Source organism: Vulpes lagopus, chromosome 5, assembly GCF_018345385.1.
Source record: "Vulpes lagopus strain Blue_001 chromosome 5, ASM1834538v1, whole genome shotgun sequence".
NCBI classification, from domain to species: Eukaryota; Metazoa; Chordata; class Mammalia; order Carnivora; family Canidae; genus Vulpes; species Vulpes lagopus.
Window position 1 is genome coordinate 61,660,580 of NC_054828.1, and position 20,119 is coordinate 61,680,698.

At 37.0% G+C, this 20,119-nt stretch overlaps 1 protein-coding gene across 1 annotated transcript in view; it reads right to left on the reverse strand.

Annotated features, from left to right (window-relative positions):
• The window catches only part of MSRB3 (methionine sulfoxide reductase B3), a 178,278-nt gene that overhangs the window by 135,595 nt on the left and 22,564 nt on the right, over positions 1 to 20,119 (reverse strand). Inside the window, exon 2 of the mRNA XM_041757528.1 lies at positions 12,639 to 12,765. Within this exon, the coding sequence (XP_041613462.1) occupies positions 12,639 to 12,714 (76 nt within the window). The 5' untranslated portion in view covers positions 12,715 to 12,765. The remainder of the gene's footprint in view (positions 1 to 12,638; positions 12,766 to 20,119) is intronic.

A 20,119-nucleotide genomic window follows, 5' to 3' on the forward strand; every position in this document is an offset into this window, starting at 1 on the left:
CTCTATTGATGCACGCACTGAGTTCTAATTAACATCAATGGACATTATAAGCATGCCAAGGCTACCTTAACTTTGAATTAAATAAGACCATATGTTTTAGTGGAGTATAGTTGAATGATAAAATTGGTCTCTGGTTTCCATACTGAAGGTTTGAATAGGTAAACTGAGAAAATACTTTGAGCAAAATTTCCCTCCAAGTCCATGTACCCTAATAAATTCATCCCTATTCTATTTCCTCCGCAGACCTTTAGTACTAGTGCATATACTCCGCAAGGTACCATTGACATGGGCTAAAATAGCATTTTGCAATTATTCTCAAATGTCTTCAGTTGTTTCCATTTTATCTTCCCAGATTATAAGTTCTTTGACAATATAAACTGTTGAGCCTATGTGAATTCATACTTTCTATAACTACTTATTAAACATCTATAGTGACACAAGAACTACGATGAGTATGATGAGCTCTGGAAAGCAAAAAAATAAGTCAAGGTTCCTACCCTAGGAGAGCACACATTCTAGCAGGAAAAGATATAAGAAAAGTAATCAATACAATTTGCAGTCACATAGTGAAAGCATACGCAAAATTTTGTGACTAGGACGTTAACAGGAGCCTCTGGGTAGCTCAGCGGTTGAGCATCTGTCTTCAGCTCAGGGTGTGATCCCGGGGTCCTGGGATCAAGTCCCACATTGGATTCCCTGCCTAGAGCCTGCTTCTCCCTCTGCCTGTGTCTCTGCCTCTCTCTCTCTCTCTCTCTGTCTTGCTCTGTGTCTCTCATGAATAAATAAATAAAATCTTTTAAAAAAAAAGAACGTTAACAAAGAAGACATCAATACTCTTAAACTTTGCCCATCTAGATTGACCAGGTCCAGTTGTAACTGGGATATGGAAAACCCACATAATTTTTAGAAATAGCATCTATAGGCTCAGAGGGCTAGAGAAGATTCAAACAGGGAAGAGCGCTCCATCTAGACAAGCGGGGATGTAGTGTGATCAAATGTATATGATATCAAGATGGTAAGTATCCGGCTCTGATGAAAGGAATGCAAAAGGTCTTCCATGTAAGTGATATCGGCCAACTTACCAAAGTAAAAGCAGCCAGGATAAAGTTGTGGATTTAGATTTGGAGGAGAAGTTGGAAAGTTAAGAAATCAGGCAGTTCCAATATTAAGGGGAACGTGTGCAAGCTTTTTCTCACTGGAAGTCAATGGGAGTAAATGTATTTCCCACAACATCCAAAGCCTATTACTATGGTTTAAAATTCTAGCCTTTAAGAGTAAGTTCTTATGTGTAGGGAGGCATAACTTTCTTGATAGGAGACATGGAGAGGTTCCCCACTACGAGCTTCCTGATGAAGAATTCACCTGAATGACTCTGTAAGATAGAAACCACATTTTGCATTTCTACCTTTTACTTGTGTGTCACAAATTTTTAATCATTCAATTCATGCACAGTAATAATTTTATCAACACTCTTTAAGTATCTAAAAGAACTAACGAGTACTTTACTGACTCTTCAGGATGTAATGCAAATACCAAGAGTGATGACTTTCACATTAATGTGGAACATAAAGCCTAGAGTTTAGGGAAATATTTAAAACAGGTCTTGATCCAAAAAGCATTTTCTTGCTTCCAAAGCATAGGAGTAAAAGAGAATTTTTCAAGGCCCTGCCATCATCAAGTGACAATAGTGGAAGAGAAAGTCACTTTAACTTCAAGTCTATCTGATTGCATGTGAAATGTCTGACAAAGTTGGAGTTCCCTGTTTTTAATTTTTTTTCTAGTATGGGTCTTCACTAGAACATCATGGCCCATACAGGAAAAAGAAAAAAAAATTAAAAACAGACAGGCTCATTTCCATTCTACATTTCACATGCAATCAAAAAGACTGGAGCAAAAAATAGCTCGCACTCCCATCCTCCCTCACCCCCTTGGGAGCACAGACTGAAGGGAAGATGAGGGTAACCATCCACAAGAAGGAAGCACAGCATCCCTCGCTTTGATTATCATGCAAAATTTTGTTTAAAAGTAGCACTAGGAATACTTCATTGGAAAGGAAATAAAATTTATATTGTCTAAGAGCTCAGATCTGCAAATTTCCAAAATTATATTATCATCCAAATCAAATTTAAAATCTAAATTAATTCTAAAACATCGGGCAGAAAACAAGTCTGCAATTGCCACTCAATGAGCCCATATGTTCCAGAAAAACCTGAAAGATTCTGGAGGGGAAAAAAAGTTAAAAATTTTACATTTTTCTTTATCACCCAATTAAAGAAAAGGCATAAGGCTTCTCCTGAATTATTCAATATCTCCTTGAAAGACAGGGTACATACATATGTTGGTTATCTTTGCACTCCCAGCACCTAACAATGTGCCCGGGCAAGAGTAAGTACTAAGTAAGTATACGTTGTATTTAAATATTTATTCAACTCTCCATTTTAATTATTTGTATTTAAATTATCTTCCAAAAAGATGTTTTCTAAATGATCCCTTTGGCTATGTTTCTCGGAATTTAGTTTAAAAACGGCAACAATAGGGGCGCCTGCTGGCTCTGTCCCTGAAGCATGACTCTTGATCTCAGGGTTGTAAATTCAAACCCCACATTGAGTGTAGAGATTACTTTAAAATTTTTTTTAAAAATTTAAAAAACTCCAACGTTAATATTTTAAATCAGTGAGGGATGCCTGGGTGATTCAGTGGATGAGCATCTGGCTTTGGCTCAGGGGGTGATCCCGAGTCCCAGGATCAAATCCCACATCGGGCTCCCCACATGAGGCCTGCATCTCCCTCTGCCTGGGTCTCTGCCTCTCTCTATGTGTCTCTCCTGAATAAATAAATTTTTTTTAAAAAGTTTTAAATCACTGAAATGAAAAAATGATTTTTTCCTTTATTAAACTACTCTGAATCCTTTAGTACCTCTCTTGAGTTCCACATTCAAATCTTCTATTATGGCTAATATTCCATTAAATCTGTGGATTTTAGACAAAGAGATTATCTAATCCAGCATTCCCCAAAATGTAATCTGTAAAACACTGCCCCCCCCCAAAAAAAGCTAACAGGTAGTTCTTGCTGGGTGGGTGGGTGGGACGACTGGCAAGAATACATTTCCACGGTCAAAGCACATTGGAAAAAAATCAAGGTTACATGGGTTTTTTAATGAAGGTCTTCTCAGAGATTTTCTTAATATTGACGTGCATTATCAAACACCACATGTTTAATACACCATTATTTTTCCACTAGAAAAGTAAAAAAGGGTTGCCAATAACACAATATTTCCTCACACAATGGTTTAAACTGCATCCTGATGAGGGGCACCTAGGTGACTCAGCGGTTGAGCATTTGCCTTTGGCCCAGGGCATGATCCCGGGGTTCTGGGATGGAGTCCCACATTGGGCTCCCCGCAGGGAGCCTGCTTCTCCCTCTGTGTCTCTGCCTCTCTCTCTGTGTGTCTCATGAATAAATAAATAAAATCTATAAACAAATAAATAAATAAATACATCCTGATTATCAAGATGATAAAAATGTAAGAACAGAATTTATAAAATGTGGTAGTATGCAGTTTCTCAATTTGACAATGAGATCAGTTTAACAGCGTATTAGTGTACCCCAGGTTATAATTTGGGAAACGGCCTTCTAGTCCAAAGCTCTCGCGAGGAAAGCAAAGCCTAACAAAGTTACTTGACATGGTCACACACCTGGTTAATGAGAGCCAGGCTCTCTTGTCTGCAGTGTTCCTGCTTTAATTTATTCATTCATTACATTTTGTTCTTGAACTCATGCTTTGTTGTGCTTTAACATGCCCATCTTTTACTAACCCTTGTGCTCACATTCCATTCTCACCCCCAGGCCGCCATCCCCCACCCTTACCACTTCCTGCTGATTACATCTACGCATCCCTTCAGTATCCTTCAGAAGAACTGTCATTGCTTCAGATCCTAGTCCAAGAAGCCAGTCTGCCATTCTGTGCAGAAAGAGGCATAGTGCTTCTCACTTCTTTCCCCCCTCCCAACCATAGAAAGCAAAGGAACAGTGTTTATGTAGAATCAAAAAGCCAGTAAGTATATAACATTGTTCATCCTACAGATAACAAAAGTTGGACCCAAAGTGGCCATCTTTCCCACCAGAATGTACATTCATTAGAAAAGGAGTCACATTACTTACAATGTGGCATTATTTTGATACATAAGATGATGCTACTTCTTTACACCCATTCATTCATTCATTCCACAAATATTTATTGAACACCTATTATGTGACAGACACAATTGTAGTTGCTGAGATGTAATGTAAAGAGGCAAAAAACAAAACAAAACAAAACAAAAAAACTCTGTCTTTCGGGAGCTTACTTTGCAGGAACCAAGGATTTTCCTACATTAGAAATCGATTTTGGTCAATCAAACTCATCACCTTTCCCAGACATATTTAATGTCCCACCCCCTCCTTTTTTAATTTTTCCGGTTTATTCTCCCTTACAGCCAGGAATTAAAGATGAATGGAATATTAACAGCTGAGTGTTATATCTAATTGTGAAAGATTTGACAAGACTGTTATGTCATTCTCAGTTTACAAATGAAGAATAGGAATAAAAGGCCCAAAACAGATTCATGGCGCCAGAAAGCAGGCTGGTAGTAGAAACAAGCTATAGTAAATACAGACTAAGCTTCCAATCTGTTTCTTCATCAATACCAGTAACATGACAGCAAGCTCTGTAACTTACTATGTTATCTAAAATTTGCACAAGAAATATTAAAATATTAATCAAAGTGGAATATAATATCAACAGCTGTCTCATTCTGTGAGCCAAAATGCACTTCCACAACAAAACAAAATCTTAAAAGCTATCACTATAGAATTTTGGATTTTTCTCTGCTTACTTAAAATTCAAATAATCTAATTATTTAAATTAGCACTCCATTCTTTGTTTGCAATTATGTACCTGACAATAATAAATATGTTGAGTGTTGATGGAAATGCTTATCATAGTAGTTAAGTAAATTTAAATTCTATAAATGTATAGTTCTTACAAATCACCTAAATAACTGATATCTTTGTCCTTTCCTGGCATATTTTTTTATAACCTGCATCTTTAAGTGGCTAATACAAGTGTAAATATACTAAGCATAAAAAAAGAAAAGAAAAAAATTGGGGAATTAAAATAAATGAATGGAAATGTTAAATTTTTAAATAAATGGTTGATTTTCAATGCAAGGGCACAAAAAGTAATCAGAAATAATTTGCCATTGCATCTCAGTAAAATCCTTTTTAAAGCATTTTAAAATAAAATGTATCTAGCAAAAGCAGCCATGAGAAATTTGTTTAGTATAAAGCTATAAATTGGAAAAGATGGACAATGACAATTCAAGTATCTAGCCTCAATCTTAGTGAGTCTTTGTGAACTGCCATACGGGCCTCATTCCTTCATTACACACGTTTGTTGAGAGCAAAAGGTGGCTCAGGCTTATTTGAATAAATCCTTCTATAGGATCTGATAGGTAACATTCTTGTGAACATGTTTAGATAGACAAGTATCTAATAACTCTACTTATAAAATTCCCCCAAAGTCCATACTGTCTAGATAATCTAACCCTGCAGAATTATCGTTTCCAGAACTCATAACACGTTTTATATTCTTTACAGTCATTGTTAATTAGTTGACCAGTGAATTTCTCAAACTAAAATTTGTTTTATCTTTTGTTCATGCCCATTTTTATCTCTGTTGCTACTAGATGTTGCTACATACTTTATAATTATTAATGTATATATGAAGATTTATTCCATATTTAACAAAAAATTAACAAAATCCACATTTAACAAACCATATGCCCAACACCTTATTCATACAGATGTACTGTTCCATAAGAATTTAGCCTTGTGCACAAATAATTTTTAAAACTCACGAGGTAATTAGATGTCATACAGCAAGTTTTCAACATTAACATTAAAACTTTATTATACCATAGAACTACTAAAACATTTTGTTTTAGAAAAAAAGTATATAGCTGCATCAGAGTACTGATTAATCAACACTTTAAGTATAATTTTTCTTAGTTTCCAAAAACAATTTAATTCATGTAAAAAATGATCCAGGCTTAACAGTCAACATGTTAAACTAGTAACATTTTCAAGATTCTATAAAAATTCAAAGCATAGCAAAACAAAATGTGAAATTTTCTTTCATTCTTGGGTGGTCTGCTGAAGAAAACTTAGTTGCATATAACACTATAAATCACTGTTAAATCAGCTATTTTGTTTTAAGATAAGTTAATTTATGAAAACTTGTTTTAGTTTATAGAAAGTCTACATGAAAGACAATTTCGATGAGATGTCCAAGCATAAGAGACTTGGAGTCCTATTGAAAATGGAAAAAGGTTTTGCACTCTACAAATATTGTTTGAACATAATATAAGCAGAAAAATTTGTGGTTTGTAAATCCATATGTTCTTAACTGGATATTCTTTACATACTTTTGTTGAAGTTTTGACAATGCACCTATGTGCTAATATCAGTTTACGTGCATGCTGTGAAAGAATGTAAATCTAGTGCCATCTACCGGAAAAAGTGGGTACAATTCAATCAATTAATTGCAAATTATTCTGTGAATTACGTGAGTTGAAATTTGTATGTCCATTTTTAAATACTATTTTTTCTTTTCAAAAAAATCTCCCCCAAACCCTTTTAATATGATCAAAGAAGTTGGGTAAGATGAGCATGTAAGACAATGGTGAAACTGAACAATGGTGGGCATTAATCTAAACAGGTGGGAGAGAATTCCATTGGTGGTATCAATAAAGAAATCAGATATGCTATGTTCTAATCAGTTTTTATTTTGGCTTCATGTGTATCGTTTAGAACACAGGTTCTGAACCTGTGTCAAAGAACCCTCCCTTAAGGGTTTCTCAGAACATCTAACCCCAAAATGAAATTATGTGAAAAATTGTGTGTAGGTGCCCAGATGTACTTTCTGGGGGAGGAGAGGCATAACTTTAATCAAAGAATCATGGAGATTGTTCATCTTTTCATAACCTTAAAAGGTTAAAAAATAAAACTGGTATAGAAAGCCAATCTATGCAGTAGATGAACAGCACACTGGGGACTTCAATTCTTTTTCTTTCTTTAAAAAAGGTACATAAATATAACATCAGATGCCATTAATGAACTACTGCCAGTTCAAACTTGGATAGCAGTTATTGTTACTTATGGATGTTGCTTTGGTGCATGTCTGTTGTAGTTACTCTTTACAAATGGAAAATTTAAAGCATAACAAACAACATTAATTTGCTCCAGAGAAAAGTGATCAAGAGATCCGGAATTCTTAATTCTCATAATAAGCATAATGTGTACTTATTCCCTTCCTCAAATAGTTTATCTACCACCAAAACTCAAACGGTTTGAGAGGAAAAGTAAAAGCAAGTCTGGGTATTATACAATGAATCCATGTTACTACTTTTTTGCTTTTGGTTGGGCCACAATGTGTTTTATACTGATGATATCAACTGTATTGTATTAAATGCAACAAAGCGAGAAAAGAGATGAGAAATTGTTTTTTCATAATGTATTCAAAAGGCAACCAAACGATGAACTTTACTTTTCATCTTCCCATGCAAAAGACTCTCAAATAAATTTGTACTCTCTGTCATAGCTACCACTTCACCTACATGTAAACTTTCCAAATGTTTATTCATTCGTTTAACAAATGTTTATTAAGTGCCAGGCATTGTGCTAAGCTCTAGAGAGTTCTAGTAATATAGATGATAGCCAATGACTCGCAAACACCACTTGAAAAATATCTCTCTTTAAGACTTCTATTTTCTATGTTAGGATATTATGATATCTTTACAAACTACATAACAGCCATGTGGCTCTTCAATTCAGGATGACTGTTAAATCCACCAATGAAGTCAAGTAACAACTGCATAGTATGTGTGTGATGTTAGAGAAAAGTATAATTTATCACTGTAATTAGTACTATTTAGACAAATACTCTCACTTGGCTGAAAGCTACCATGCTATCTACCCTAAGCTACAATTAGACTTAATTTTTATCAAGCACTGAGACTATGTATAAAATTGTGCTTCCTAATCCCTCCTCAGATAATGCTTCCGTCTTGATTTAGTGGTAAGAAATTCTAATGTTCAAATGTGGAAAAGATTTCTGTCCTCCCACCACAACCTAGCAGATTTTTCTATAAATTCCCAGCCATTAATTAAGTACTGAGTTTCCAGATTTGATTAAGCCAAAGCCAAAAGTAAAAAACAAATAACAGTTAATAAAATCACAGGATCCCAGAACTGAATATATGATCTAATTTGAATTCTTTGCTTTAAAGATAAAGAGACTGAGATCCAAAGAGGTTTATGGTCATGTTCACGGTCACACAAGTTAACGACAGGGCTGTGGTTAGGGTTTTCTGACTCCTCTCCCAGTGCTCTTTTAATACAAAATGAAACTGTTATAGGAAATTAAGAAAAAATTTTGAGACAGAAAGAAATTACCTTTAATTACAAACATGAGTGAACCATAACTCAGATGCACTTAATAAGCTCTAAATTAAAATTATGCTTTATTAAAAAAATAAGAAGTAAAGGAAGTCAAGGCTGAAAAATGATAGGTCACTCTTTTGGGATATGGCCTTCATACAGGTCAATCCAGTTATAATCAATTTTAAGAGCCTGTTCCAATTAGTTTTTAGTTCTGGAATTATTTTGTATTGAATAATACCTGAAATTAGTAGAGTCCTGGCCAAGGGAGCAGAAATCTTTTTGATTTACAGAGATTTTTGTTGTAATGGGTTTTGACCAGGGAACAGTAAATTAAAGCAAGACTCCAGACTTTCACCTTAATTTCCTATATCTCCAATTTTGACCTCTTCCCTTCCTACTTATACGAAGTAATAGAGACTAGCATTCCCATTTCAACTTCACTTTTATTTTTCAAAATATAGTTTGTCTCGTTACTAATTCTTCAACATTCCTGTATTTCCTGTATTCCTTTTTTTTTTTTTAATTTTTATTTATTTATTTATTTATTTTTTTAATTTTTATTTATTATTTCCTGTATTCCTGTATAAAATTCTGTTAGAGAATTGGATGGTAACAATTTTACTAATATCCAACTCATAAAATATGTAAATGTTGGAAGACTGACTTTCATAGAACTTTAAAAGTAAGTGGTGCTTGAATGACTAAGGCATTATGGAGTGCTATGTCTAGCCAATTCCTCTATGAAATTAAAATGGAAAAAAAAAAAGAAAAAAAAGAAATTAAAATGGATTTGCAAGCCAGAAAGACAGACACTTTGGGCTTCCATCAGTACTGGACAGTAAGAATAAAAGAAACATGTTGTATATTTATAGGCCTTGCGTTCTGGTTCAGCAGGATGTTTAAGTAAAAGAGCTAAAAACAACAGATTGAGATGGTTACTTCTCAAACAGAAAGTGCATTTGTAGTTTCTATTAAAGGGAAAATAGTTAAATGAAGGATGGGACATATTTAAATGTTCTTAAAAGTCTATTATACTAGGAAAATACAAAGATAGATAGATGACAGAGAGCTACAGGTATCTATAGTGAACTCAGTGAACAATTCTATATGGTGGTTACTAAATCCCAGCCATTGTTCTGTTCACTTTTCAGATCCTAATCTATCTCATCCCCACAGCCACTTTTCGGATGAGTACTGTTATTACTCCCATCTTACAAACAAGGACGCCAAGGTACACAGCTAGGTAAGGAACAAAGCCAGACTTCAAATTCAGTCAACCTCCAGAACCTGTGTGTTTAAGCACTGCACGGCAATGGCTTGGGCATCGCCAGCTTCGTTGAATTTATCTTTGAGCCATTTTGATACCAAAGTTTAAAGACACTTATACCTCAATTAAACAATTTCATTATGAAATCCATCAATTCCATGATTCTAATATCTTGAGGAATACACCATTAATTAATTTATTTATTAATAAGGTGATTCCATTAATACTTAGCCTCCTCTGCATATAGAAAACTCATGTTACAGAACACTACTGGTGCTCTCGCACTTTGGGCTTTTGTCAGTGGAAAACATGGCTATGTATAAACTAAATAACTTTCATACTCCCACTGTCATAGATGGTATATAGTTGGGAAGAGGCTCCGCATGGCACAGGGCCTACATTGATGGATGCTCTCCCTCAAGCTCATGCACAATTCAGCAGGTAAACCTTGTCAGTTCCACAAACTGATAATCTCTCAAGTCTATCTCCCTTCTTTCTTTTTTGGTCTGGTTTTTTGGGGCCTGGGGGATTCTTTTGTTTTTTTTCTGTGTTTTTGTTTTGTTTTGTTTTGAGAGAGAGGGCGAGCAAGGGAGGGGCACAGGCAGAGAGGAAGAAAGAATCCCAAACAATCTCCACATCCAGCACAGAGCCCAACACAGGGCTCCATCTCAAGACCCTGAGTTCGTGACCTGATCTGAAATCAAGAGGTAGGTGCTTAACGGACTGAGCCATCCAGGAGCCCCCATCCCCCTTCTTTCCAAACCTCCTGTAATGACCTCTGCTAAGGTTCTCAGCATCTCAAGAGTCCCTCCAGCCTCAAACTCCTCCAGTGTTGTCTGTGGGGTCACTGCAAGGGCATGGGTGGCTCAGAGAGGCAAAACAACTGAGAATCATTGGGGCCCTCATGCATCGAGCTTCATTAGCCTCTCAAGTCATCACGAATAAACATAAAATCCATGTTATAAAACAACAACATATGTTTACTATTTAAATACAGCTTCAAGACAAAGGCTTTAGCCACCCTTCAAATCAAGTTGCCATCCCAGCCTTCTGGAACCAGCACTGACCTTCCTCCACTATACTTAATCAATATTCCTTATAAAATGCAAATCAAGTCATGTTATCTCCCTTTCCTCCCTTCCCAGAGTCTTAAATTCCTTAAAACGTCATAGAAGGCATTTCGTGATTTGGCTACCTTCCCTCCTTCCCTCCTTCCCTCTAGCACTTGCCCTTACCCACCCGATCTAGCCAGATTAAATAACCTGCATCTCACTGAACATACCTTGCTCTTGCAGGCCTTCGTGCTTTGCCCATGCTACTCCATATCCTAGAGTTGTCCTTCCCACTCTTTGGATAACTGATTGAAATTTGGCTTAAAAACTAAATCCTCCTTATGAAGCCCTCCTTTAAACTTCAGAGACCTCCCCTCCTTTACAAAAATTTTTCCCCTGGGGCGCCTGGGTGGCTCAGCGGTTTGGTGCCTGCCTTTGGCCCAGAGCATGATCCTGGAGTCCCAGGATCAAGTCCCACATCTAGCTCCCTGCATGGAGCCTGCTTCTCCCTCTGCCTATGTCTCTGCCTCTCTCTGTGTCTCTCATGAATAAATAAATAAAATCTTTTAAAAAGAAAAAAAGAGGGATCCCTGGGTGGCGCAGTGGTTTGGCGCCTGCCTTTGGCCCAGGGCGCGATCCTGGAGACCCGGGATCGAATCCCACGTCGGGCTCCCGGTGCATGGAGCCTGCTTCTCCCTCTGCCTGTGTCTCTGCCTTTCTGTGTGTGTGTGTGTGACTCTCATAAATAAATAAAAATTTTTAAAAAAAAGAAAAAAAGAAAAAAATAAATAAAAAGGTTGTCCTCTCCAATGGCCCTTCTATTTAAAAAAAAAAGAAAATTTTCCCCTAACCAAAGAGCTAGGACCATCCTCTTCTCTGAATCCCCCTAACATCCTAGGTATAAACACTTTTTCTTTATTTAGCTCTATCACCATACACTTCAATGGTCTTCACACAGCGCCATTTCCACCTTGTGCTAGTGAAGAAATCGCCTTGGTCTTGTTTATCATTGCATCCTCCTCACTGCTTCACACAATGCCTGGCACACACAGTTAATATTCAACGAATGTTTAACAAGATGGAATTCAATTCTCTATACAATATAGTAATAGAGATATGTACACTAATAGAAAATATAAATGATACTGAAAATAATGTTCACAGAAAATATCTGACCGTTGTGATTTTCATAATAAAATCTAAAATATTAAATTTACACCCTAGGCACATAATGAAATTTGGACTCTCGTTCCTCACTTGAGTACATGCTTAAAATCACATTTTTAGAAAGTGTAGTGGTTCTAAATCAAGAACCAGCTGATGCATGCTATATTTGTTCTGTTTATTTCATCGTTAAGTAGAACATCATTTCCTCTTAACTATAATAAATAAGTAACTAAAGTTGTTCGTTTTCATTTTTCCTTTCCCAAAGTCATTGCCACATGTGGAATGAAAGGCATTTTCATTATCCTTGAACAAGATGGAATATCCTATTTGTGTGATTTGGGGCAGTTTCTTATGAAGACTGCCAGCCTCTTGTGAACATTATGATTTTCAGATGTGTAGTGTGCATTAAAGAACAAGAAGATATCATGAAATATTAGTGACAATTACAGGCCAAACAAGGAAACTGGACAATGTTTCCAAGGGTTGTAAGGCTTGTGGAAGTGAATGTTAGTCAAAGTAGAGTGGTGGTTTATAACCAATTTCCGTCTTCAAATTAGGGCCCAAGTGAAAGAAAACGGAATTTAGCACAGCATTCTGGTGTATCATTTCCTGCAGCAGAAACACCCACCCAGACCAGTGCCCTCACTAGGTACAGGACAAGAAGCAGCAACCTGAGGGAAGCCCACAGGCTCGCAGGGCTACTGGCTGGCTCTTTGTCACCAAATGCAGCAGGTTGAATGCAGACATCACTGTGATATCTTCACCAACAGAACGAAAGGCAATGAACAGGGGCAAGAGCTGAGTAGGAGAAAAAAGAAAACAAAAACAAATTAAAACATCACAAATGTTAAACACATTCATCGCACAATTGATGGTTACGGTTTTCTCAGGAACTGAACACATACACACAATGGTGATCAAGTTCAAATGCCTATTCTCCAGGTGGTGAGCTTCCTTTCAACCTAGACTTATTTATGTCTCATGAATAAAATACACACGATATAAACGTGTAATCTGTGAACACATTTTGCAAGAGGTCAGAAAAGAGACCAAGTTTAAAACATTTGAAAAGAATTAGCATTTACAGAGGGAGCTCGTACCACGTGACAGGAACTGTCTGGGACCCAATATACACATTGTATCATTTAATTCTTACAATAAACCTAGGGGGTAGGTTTTTATCCCCCAATAATATGTGAGGAAATCGAGGCTCAAAGGTCCAAGGGCACAAAAGCAAATAACCAGTGGAAAAAAGGATTAGAAACCTCTGCTGTATCTCCCTGCAAAGCCACATCCTTTCCTTACACCCTGCTGCCTCCTTCCAGCAATTATTTGTAAATCTCTCTCCCTGGAGAAGACTGTAAAATATTGTAAGATTAAGAGATTCCTTTTGTTAGAGTTTCTTTTTTCTGGTCCTTTTTTTTTCTTTTTTTCCTGGGGAACCAAATAATCTACAAACAACTAGGAGACTTCACTTTAGAAAGTGCAAAGTGTGAGCAAAGCACAGCAAATGGGAACTTTCGTTCCATTTTACCATTTATAATTCCAAGGTCAACTGTGCGAATAATACTTACAGCCTCGCCTTAAGAAGAGTAAAAATGGAAGGTTTGGGAAATGACACTATGTGTTAGAATCTCAAAATTGTGTTAAGTGTTAAACTTTGGGGAAAAAGTAAAAATAAACTAAAATAAATAAAATAAAATAAAATAAATAAATAAAATAAAATAAAATAAATAAAATAAATAAATAAAATAATAAAATAAAATACCTTGGAGAAGAGCTGTTAGGATTTTCTTAAAGTTCTGTACGATCTTTCAATCGCTAAAGCTTAACTTTGAATGACGATGGAAAATACTCATGCTGACTTGTAATAATCTATTTTAAATTGGCATTATAAGTGACCTTAACCACTAAATGTCCAAAAATGGATGTAGAAGGAATGCCTTATTCATTTCCTGGCCCTCCCCCGCCCCCAACCCCTGGAATAAAAGTCTGTTCCTGGTCTCTTCTGACATCTTTGAAGAACAAACACATAATAAACAGGAATAGATTTTCCCACATCACTCTGGAGTGTATCTGACGGAGAGCTGCTTGTATTAACATACCTGAACTCTGACTTCTCCAAACTAAACTCACGACGAAACTAAAACATTTTTGTGTTACCGACTGGAGACAAAAGGGAGGAAGAGGGAAGGTGAGTGTCACGGTGCACAGCCCCCGAGAACCACTCAACATAAATAAACATGTCATTTTCACGAGTGACTGCAGAGCCGGGGAAAGAGCATTCCTTTGGAGCAGACTACTGGCTAATAAAAGATCAAAGGTCTATACCTCACAACGCTATAAATAAAAATGTATTTTCTTTTCCTTGTGACCTTCTCCGAGAGGAATGGAGTGCGCACGATAAATGCAATCACTTAGCCAAGCTGCAGCCTCCTCGCGCTCCCCCCCGCTGACCATAAAACGTCCTCCTGTCCTGTTTCATCAGCGGCTGTACCAGGCGGCCTGCGCGCCTCCCGATGGCCTGGGCCATCTGGCTTGTGTCAAAGCCGGCGCACAGGAAGAAAGGGAGTGATGTCACTCCACAGGTCAGGCAAAGAACAAAGATGCATTCTGCAATTAAAAGCTGAGAGCCTCAAATACCAGGGGCCCCGCCAGCGTGATATGCCTGCGTGATTTAGCATCCAGGCGCCTGCACCGATTCCTACCCAAATGGCCAGGGCTCCATCTAGTGGCACCTTACTTTTGCCCGGTCTCCTTTCAAAGCGAACCCAGACCGAGCTGGCAGTGGGCACCAAGGATGCATGGCCGCCCAAAGGATGGCTCGCTGGCAGGGCAGCTCGCCCTTTGCACTCAAGGCCGCAAAAAGCAGGATTCATCCCAACACTGTCCGTGTCAAAATCCTACAGGGCACACAGTTCATAGGCTAAGCTTTGCTATTACCCTAATTTTTTTTTTTTTTTGATGCTTTAACCCTAATGATAGCAAAAAAAGAAGCTAATTTTGCAAAATGCATGTAAGGTGACCTCACTCACACACCCCTCTGGAGATACGTCGCTAAAATGTGAAGTGAGAAGCAGTTCTAAGAGATGCACATGTGCGTCTGGATGCTTCAGTGAAATCCGACTCACAACCTCATACACGTCAGTGGAACAAGACAATCGTAGTTATTGATATGGCTCTCATATGGGAGGCGCGAGCAACCCTTCTCTAGAACAGAGAAAGAAATGTCTTTATGCTGCAATGGTTTAACGAAATTAATTTTTAATGTTTTTCCACTTACGTTTGCAGCAAATGAAACGAAGCATTTGACAAAGAGATCTAAAATACAGAACACATTTGCACGAGAAGGTGGGCTTCACAGTGGATGTGTGTGAGTCGGGGGTCGGATGGCCTGGGTGGGACCCTGGCCCTGCCCTAGCAGCTGTGTTACCTTGGGGGACCGGCTGACGCCCTCAGGGCCTCAGTTCCCTTAACTCTACAGTAAATGACTTGGTAAAAAAGCCCTTGGAACAACTCCTGGCACATGCTATATGCTCGGCAAATGTTAGCTATTACTATTATTTACATGTACAAACATTTGCTATATTTTTGGATTATACGAATTAGAGATTTCTAATCATCCATTTACACCCAATCCTAGTTAGAGGTAGTAGGCCAGTCTCTGAAGACAGACTCTATTTTAGGCCACAAAACTTACTACTCTTTGATGTATTTCCACAGTAAATATTAACCTAGTGAAAATGGTAGGAGAAAGATATCCTACGGATAACCGTTGATGAAACTTTTGGCGTGTGCCAGGCACTATTCTAAGCACTTCAATTTATTAGCTCCTTTAATCCTCACGGCCTTATGAGATACATACTATTACTTTCCATTTTTAGACGTAGACACTGAAGCATAGGGAGGTTATGTAATTTGACTAAAATCCTACAGCCAATGAGGACCAGGACCCTTAAGTAACTGGACTGAAGGATTTAACAGATTTTGACACAGGCCATCTAGTTCCAGGACCCAGTGCTCTTGACCACAACACAATGGCAATGAAGAGTCGGAAGCTGTCCACTCAAAATACTGGCTCTATGTTTCTCTACTAGAGAATGTGACTGATAATAAACATTTAATAAGGATTCAATTGATTCAAGAAGATTATTTGAAGATTCTCTCCCTTGACACTGAATGAAACAAGTAAGGAGTTAAGGAAGAACATTCCCAGATTTCTAGATTTGCTCTTTCTGTTCCACCAGATGCAACTTCCTTTTCTCTTTCACTTTCAAAATTTTCCTCTAAACTCCTTGGATACACTTTAGGATATATCCTTAAAGATGCCTGGAATTGACACCACTTGAATATACCAAAGCTTCAATATGTTGCTAATGTAGTACTTTTGAGGACAAAAAACCCAACAGCTATACACCCCCACTATGGCCTGAAAAAAAAAAAAAAAAAAACCTCAAGTTTCAATTTGGCAGCTTTCTTCCTTTTACACTCCCTGAGCCGCCTGGGTGAGGACCCTAGCCAGAAACAATCCTAGCCCAAAAAGAGGCAAAAGAAGCACATGCATCTGAGGGGTGATAATCTATGAGGAAAGAATTAGCATTAAACACTCTGTAGAAATTAGCACTGAGTGAGGACCACTCAGAAAATCTCTAATTCTCCATGTTTATCCTCAGCTTCCTCACTTTTGTATTACCTTTGACCCAAATAATTGCCTAGGGGAATAACATTTATAAATAATCAACATTGTTATGTTTTTATGCCAGACACACATCCGATGAATCTCTCTAGTTTCCCAGGGTATGCAGCACATCATTTTGAAAATAATCTGGTGGTTTAAAAACAATGACTGACCAACAGCTAATGAGCAGTACACACTATATATTAAGAATATAATTAGATTACATAATTGTCTATAATTTCCTGATTAAAACTTCTTGATGAGGGGCACCTGGGTGGCTCAGTGGTTGAGCGTCTGCCTTCAGCTCAGGGCATGATCCTGGAGTCCCGGGATGGAGTCCCACATCGGGCTCCATACAGGGAGCCTGCTTCTCCCTCTGCCTGTGTCTCTGCCTCTCTTTCTGTGTCTCTCATGAATAAATAAAATCCTTTTAAAAAAAACTTCTTGATGATTCCCCCGTGCATATTTCAGGGTTTCCCAAACCATGTCCTGAGAAACAGGAGATACCTTCTCAAACAAGTCTGTAGTCAAATACTATAGACATGCTATTCAAGAGCTATCCCATATAAAGAATCCAAGAGGCTTTGTAATAAATATCTGCTTGTCTCATTGGGTGCCTCTCAAATGGTTGTGACCACAGAAAAACCTCCACGTCTTTCTTCAGTCCATATCCTTACTCCCCCTGTCACCACTCCCAACCTCTCCCATTCCGCTCCCCACTGAGGGACCACGCATGCGATCACATTCCCAACAATCTCCAGGGCACTGATGGCTTACGTCTCTGTCTCCCTCTTCTAGAGCATAAAATTCCTAAGCACAGGGACAGTATCTTTCTCATCTTTGTATCCCAGTACCTGGCACCCAACAGCCACTGATGTGCTGAATGGAGGAATGACAACGATCCCATGGATCATCATTTCCCACCTTGCCACCTCTGCCATCTCAACGGCTAATGGTGGTGCTTAAAGGTGATAATTGGAATTAAAACCAGTTGGTTCTTTCACAGGAGTTAGCAGTTCCTATAGAAGGTGGGAAGTTGAAAATGCAATCTGACTTGAGATCCAAAGATAATTCAAATGTCCTATTTGGTCAAAAATGTTTACTTCTTCTCCATCTTTTTTCCCCCAGAAGTCTGTAATCCAAAAATGTGACTAAAATTAGTTTGTTGGTTTTTGGCTTGAGTTTATTTTTATTTCCTTCTATTTTTTTTCCTTGCAGTTGAACAATAAACTGCCAAAGAGAGATGATATAAACAGGGAATCCAGAGAACTCACAAAGTTGGTAATTAGCTCCAGAATAAATGAGCTGATTGTCCTAGTGGATTTAAAGTGTCAAACCTAAAGGTCAAATCTCTTTCCAATAAATGCCAAAGGAATGCCTACATCAGTGGTTTTCCACAGGCGAGTAAAATATTCCCCCAAAACCGCTGGGGTCAACAGAAAACTGACAAATTTGAATTTTGTCGAATAAGGATAAAATAAAAACAAAAAGCCCCAAACCCTAATCTCACCATAGTATCAGAAAACAAAGCCTGTTAACACCAAGAATGAGGAAAACAATCTTCTGAATAGAATATGTTTAGTTTTGTGGGGAAATTTTTCCATTATTGTTGCCTTTTTCATGTCATTATGAAAAGAAGCTTCATCATGGGCCAGCATTTGGGAACTGCTAATCTAAACGTCCACTATAAAGTTCTATAAAAATATTGTTCTTACCAGCACAGTGCCTAGTACAGTTTATGTTCAACTAATGTTTGTTGAATAAATTGTTCAATTGGTCTTTTACTTCTTGCAACCAACAGGGCATTAGCTAGAATTGGACATCCCTTTTGTTAAGCAAAGATCTGTTTATATTAGTTATAAAAAACAGCCAGGACTCTGGTTATTCAGAATTCTAAATCAGTCTTCCAAACCACTTAGAGATAACACTTTCAAGATAAGGAACTTATAAAAGTTACTCAGTTCATCTATGTAAGTTCCTATGGAAAACAATGTATTAAGAGCTGATGAATATGCAAAGATGTAAGATATAATCTGGGCTATCAAAAAATATACTAGCCTAGATGGAAATAACACATATGCTAGAAATATGCCTTAATAGAGGTAGAAATAAAATACATGGAGTTACAGGGAAAGAAATATTGCTTCCAACTTTGGGGGAGGAATTGGCAGGGATATGAGGGTGTTGGGAACCAAAGAAGAGCTGCATAAAGAACTTTTTTAAAAAATATCTCTGGGGTTAGCCATTTTTTAACTTTTTTTTTTTTTTTTTTTTTCATTTTTTAACTTTTGATCTCAGGATCTCCTTACACTCCTAAAAACCATCAAGGACTCAAGATGCCTTTTGTTTATATGGTTATACCTATCAATATTTACTATATTGAAAAATAAAACAGTAATTTAAAAATTTTGCTTATTCCATTAAAAATAACAACAATAAAAGATACACATTTTAAATGATATCTTTAGTGAAAACATAATTGTATTATCCAAAACATGAGTTTTTATTGTTTGCAAATCTCTTTTATATCTGGCTTAACAAAAAAACAACTGGATTCTCATGTCTACTTCTGCATTCAATCTGTTGTGCTATGTTGTTTTGGTTGTACTATATATACAAATAAAATCTTGCCTCACTCGTTAAGTTCTTAGAAAAGGGAGGAATATTTTAATAACTTTTCCAGAAAATTTTAGATATTCTTCTTTAATATTACACTAAAGTTCAACAAATGATAGTCTGAAACTTTTACCAATAAACAAATGTAATTTCATACAATTACATTAAAACTCAATGGTCTTGCATTTTGAATGGGTCTTCTAATTTTGCATAATTTTGTAACATCACACAATGTTTATTTAAAAAACATTGGTTCATTGGATTATATGTAGATCTTTCATAAGCTGACATATTTCATTATCAATATTTCATTATCAAAATTCATTAATATCGCCACTGATTTCATCAGAAAAGTCTTTAGATGCTGAGAAGCTGTCAAGCAAGCTGAGAGAGGTAGACACGAGTTTTCCAAAATTTTATTTTTTACCTAAAAGCTTGAATTTACCATTGCCAACAAATACTGACAGTTGTTTTCCTTAAAGTGACAGGATCACTTCATTCATTAAGAAAATGCATGCCAAAAATATCCAAGTCTCAATAGCCACAAGTTTGTCTCTTAGTCAATCTGTCAAGTAAACTGGTGTTTCAAATAATTGCATAAGTGCTTTGCCTAGAGACAACCACTGTTCTTTGGTATATAAAAGCCTTTTATAAAAGTGTATTTGCCATTACTTCACACAGAATGTTACAAAGATATGTATTCAAGGTCAAGATTTAATAAAATTATAAATGCTATTACTTACTTTATCAAGGCCATTCTTATGTGAAAATGGCTCCCCACCATGTGTATGTTACAAAAAAAATAGAATGACTATGAATAAAGTTTGTTGCCACCACCTTGATTCATGCTAAGATACC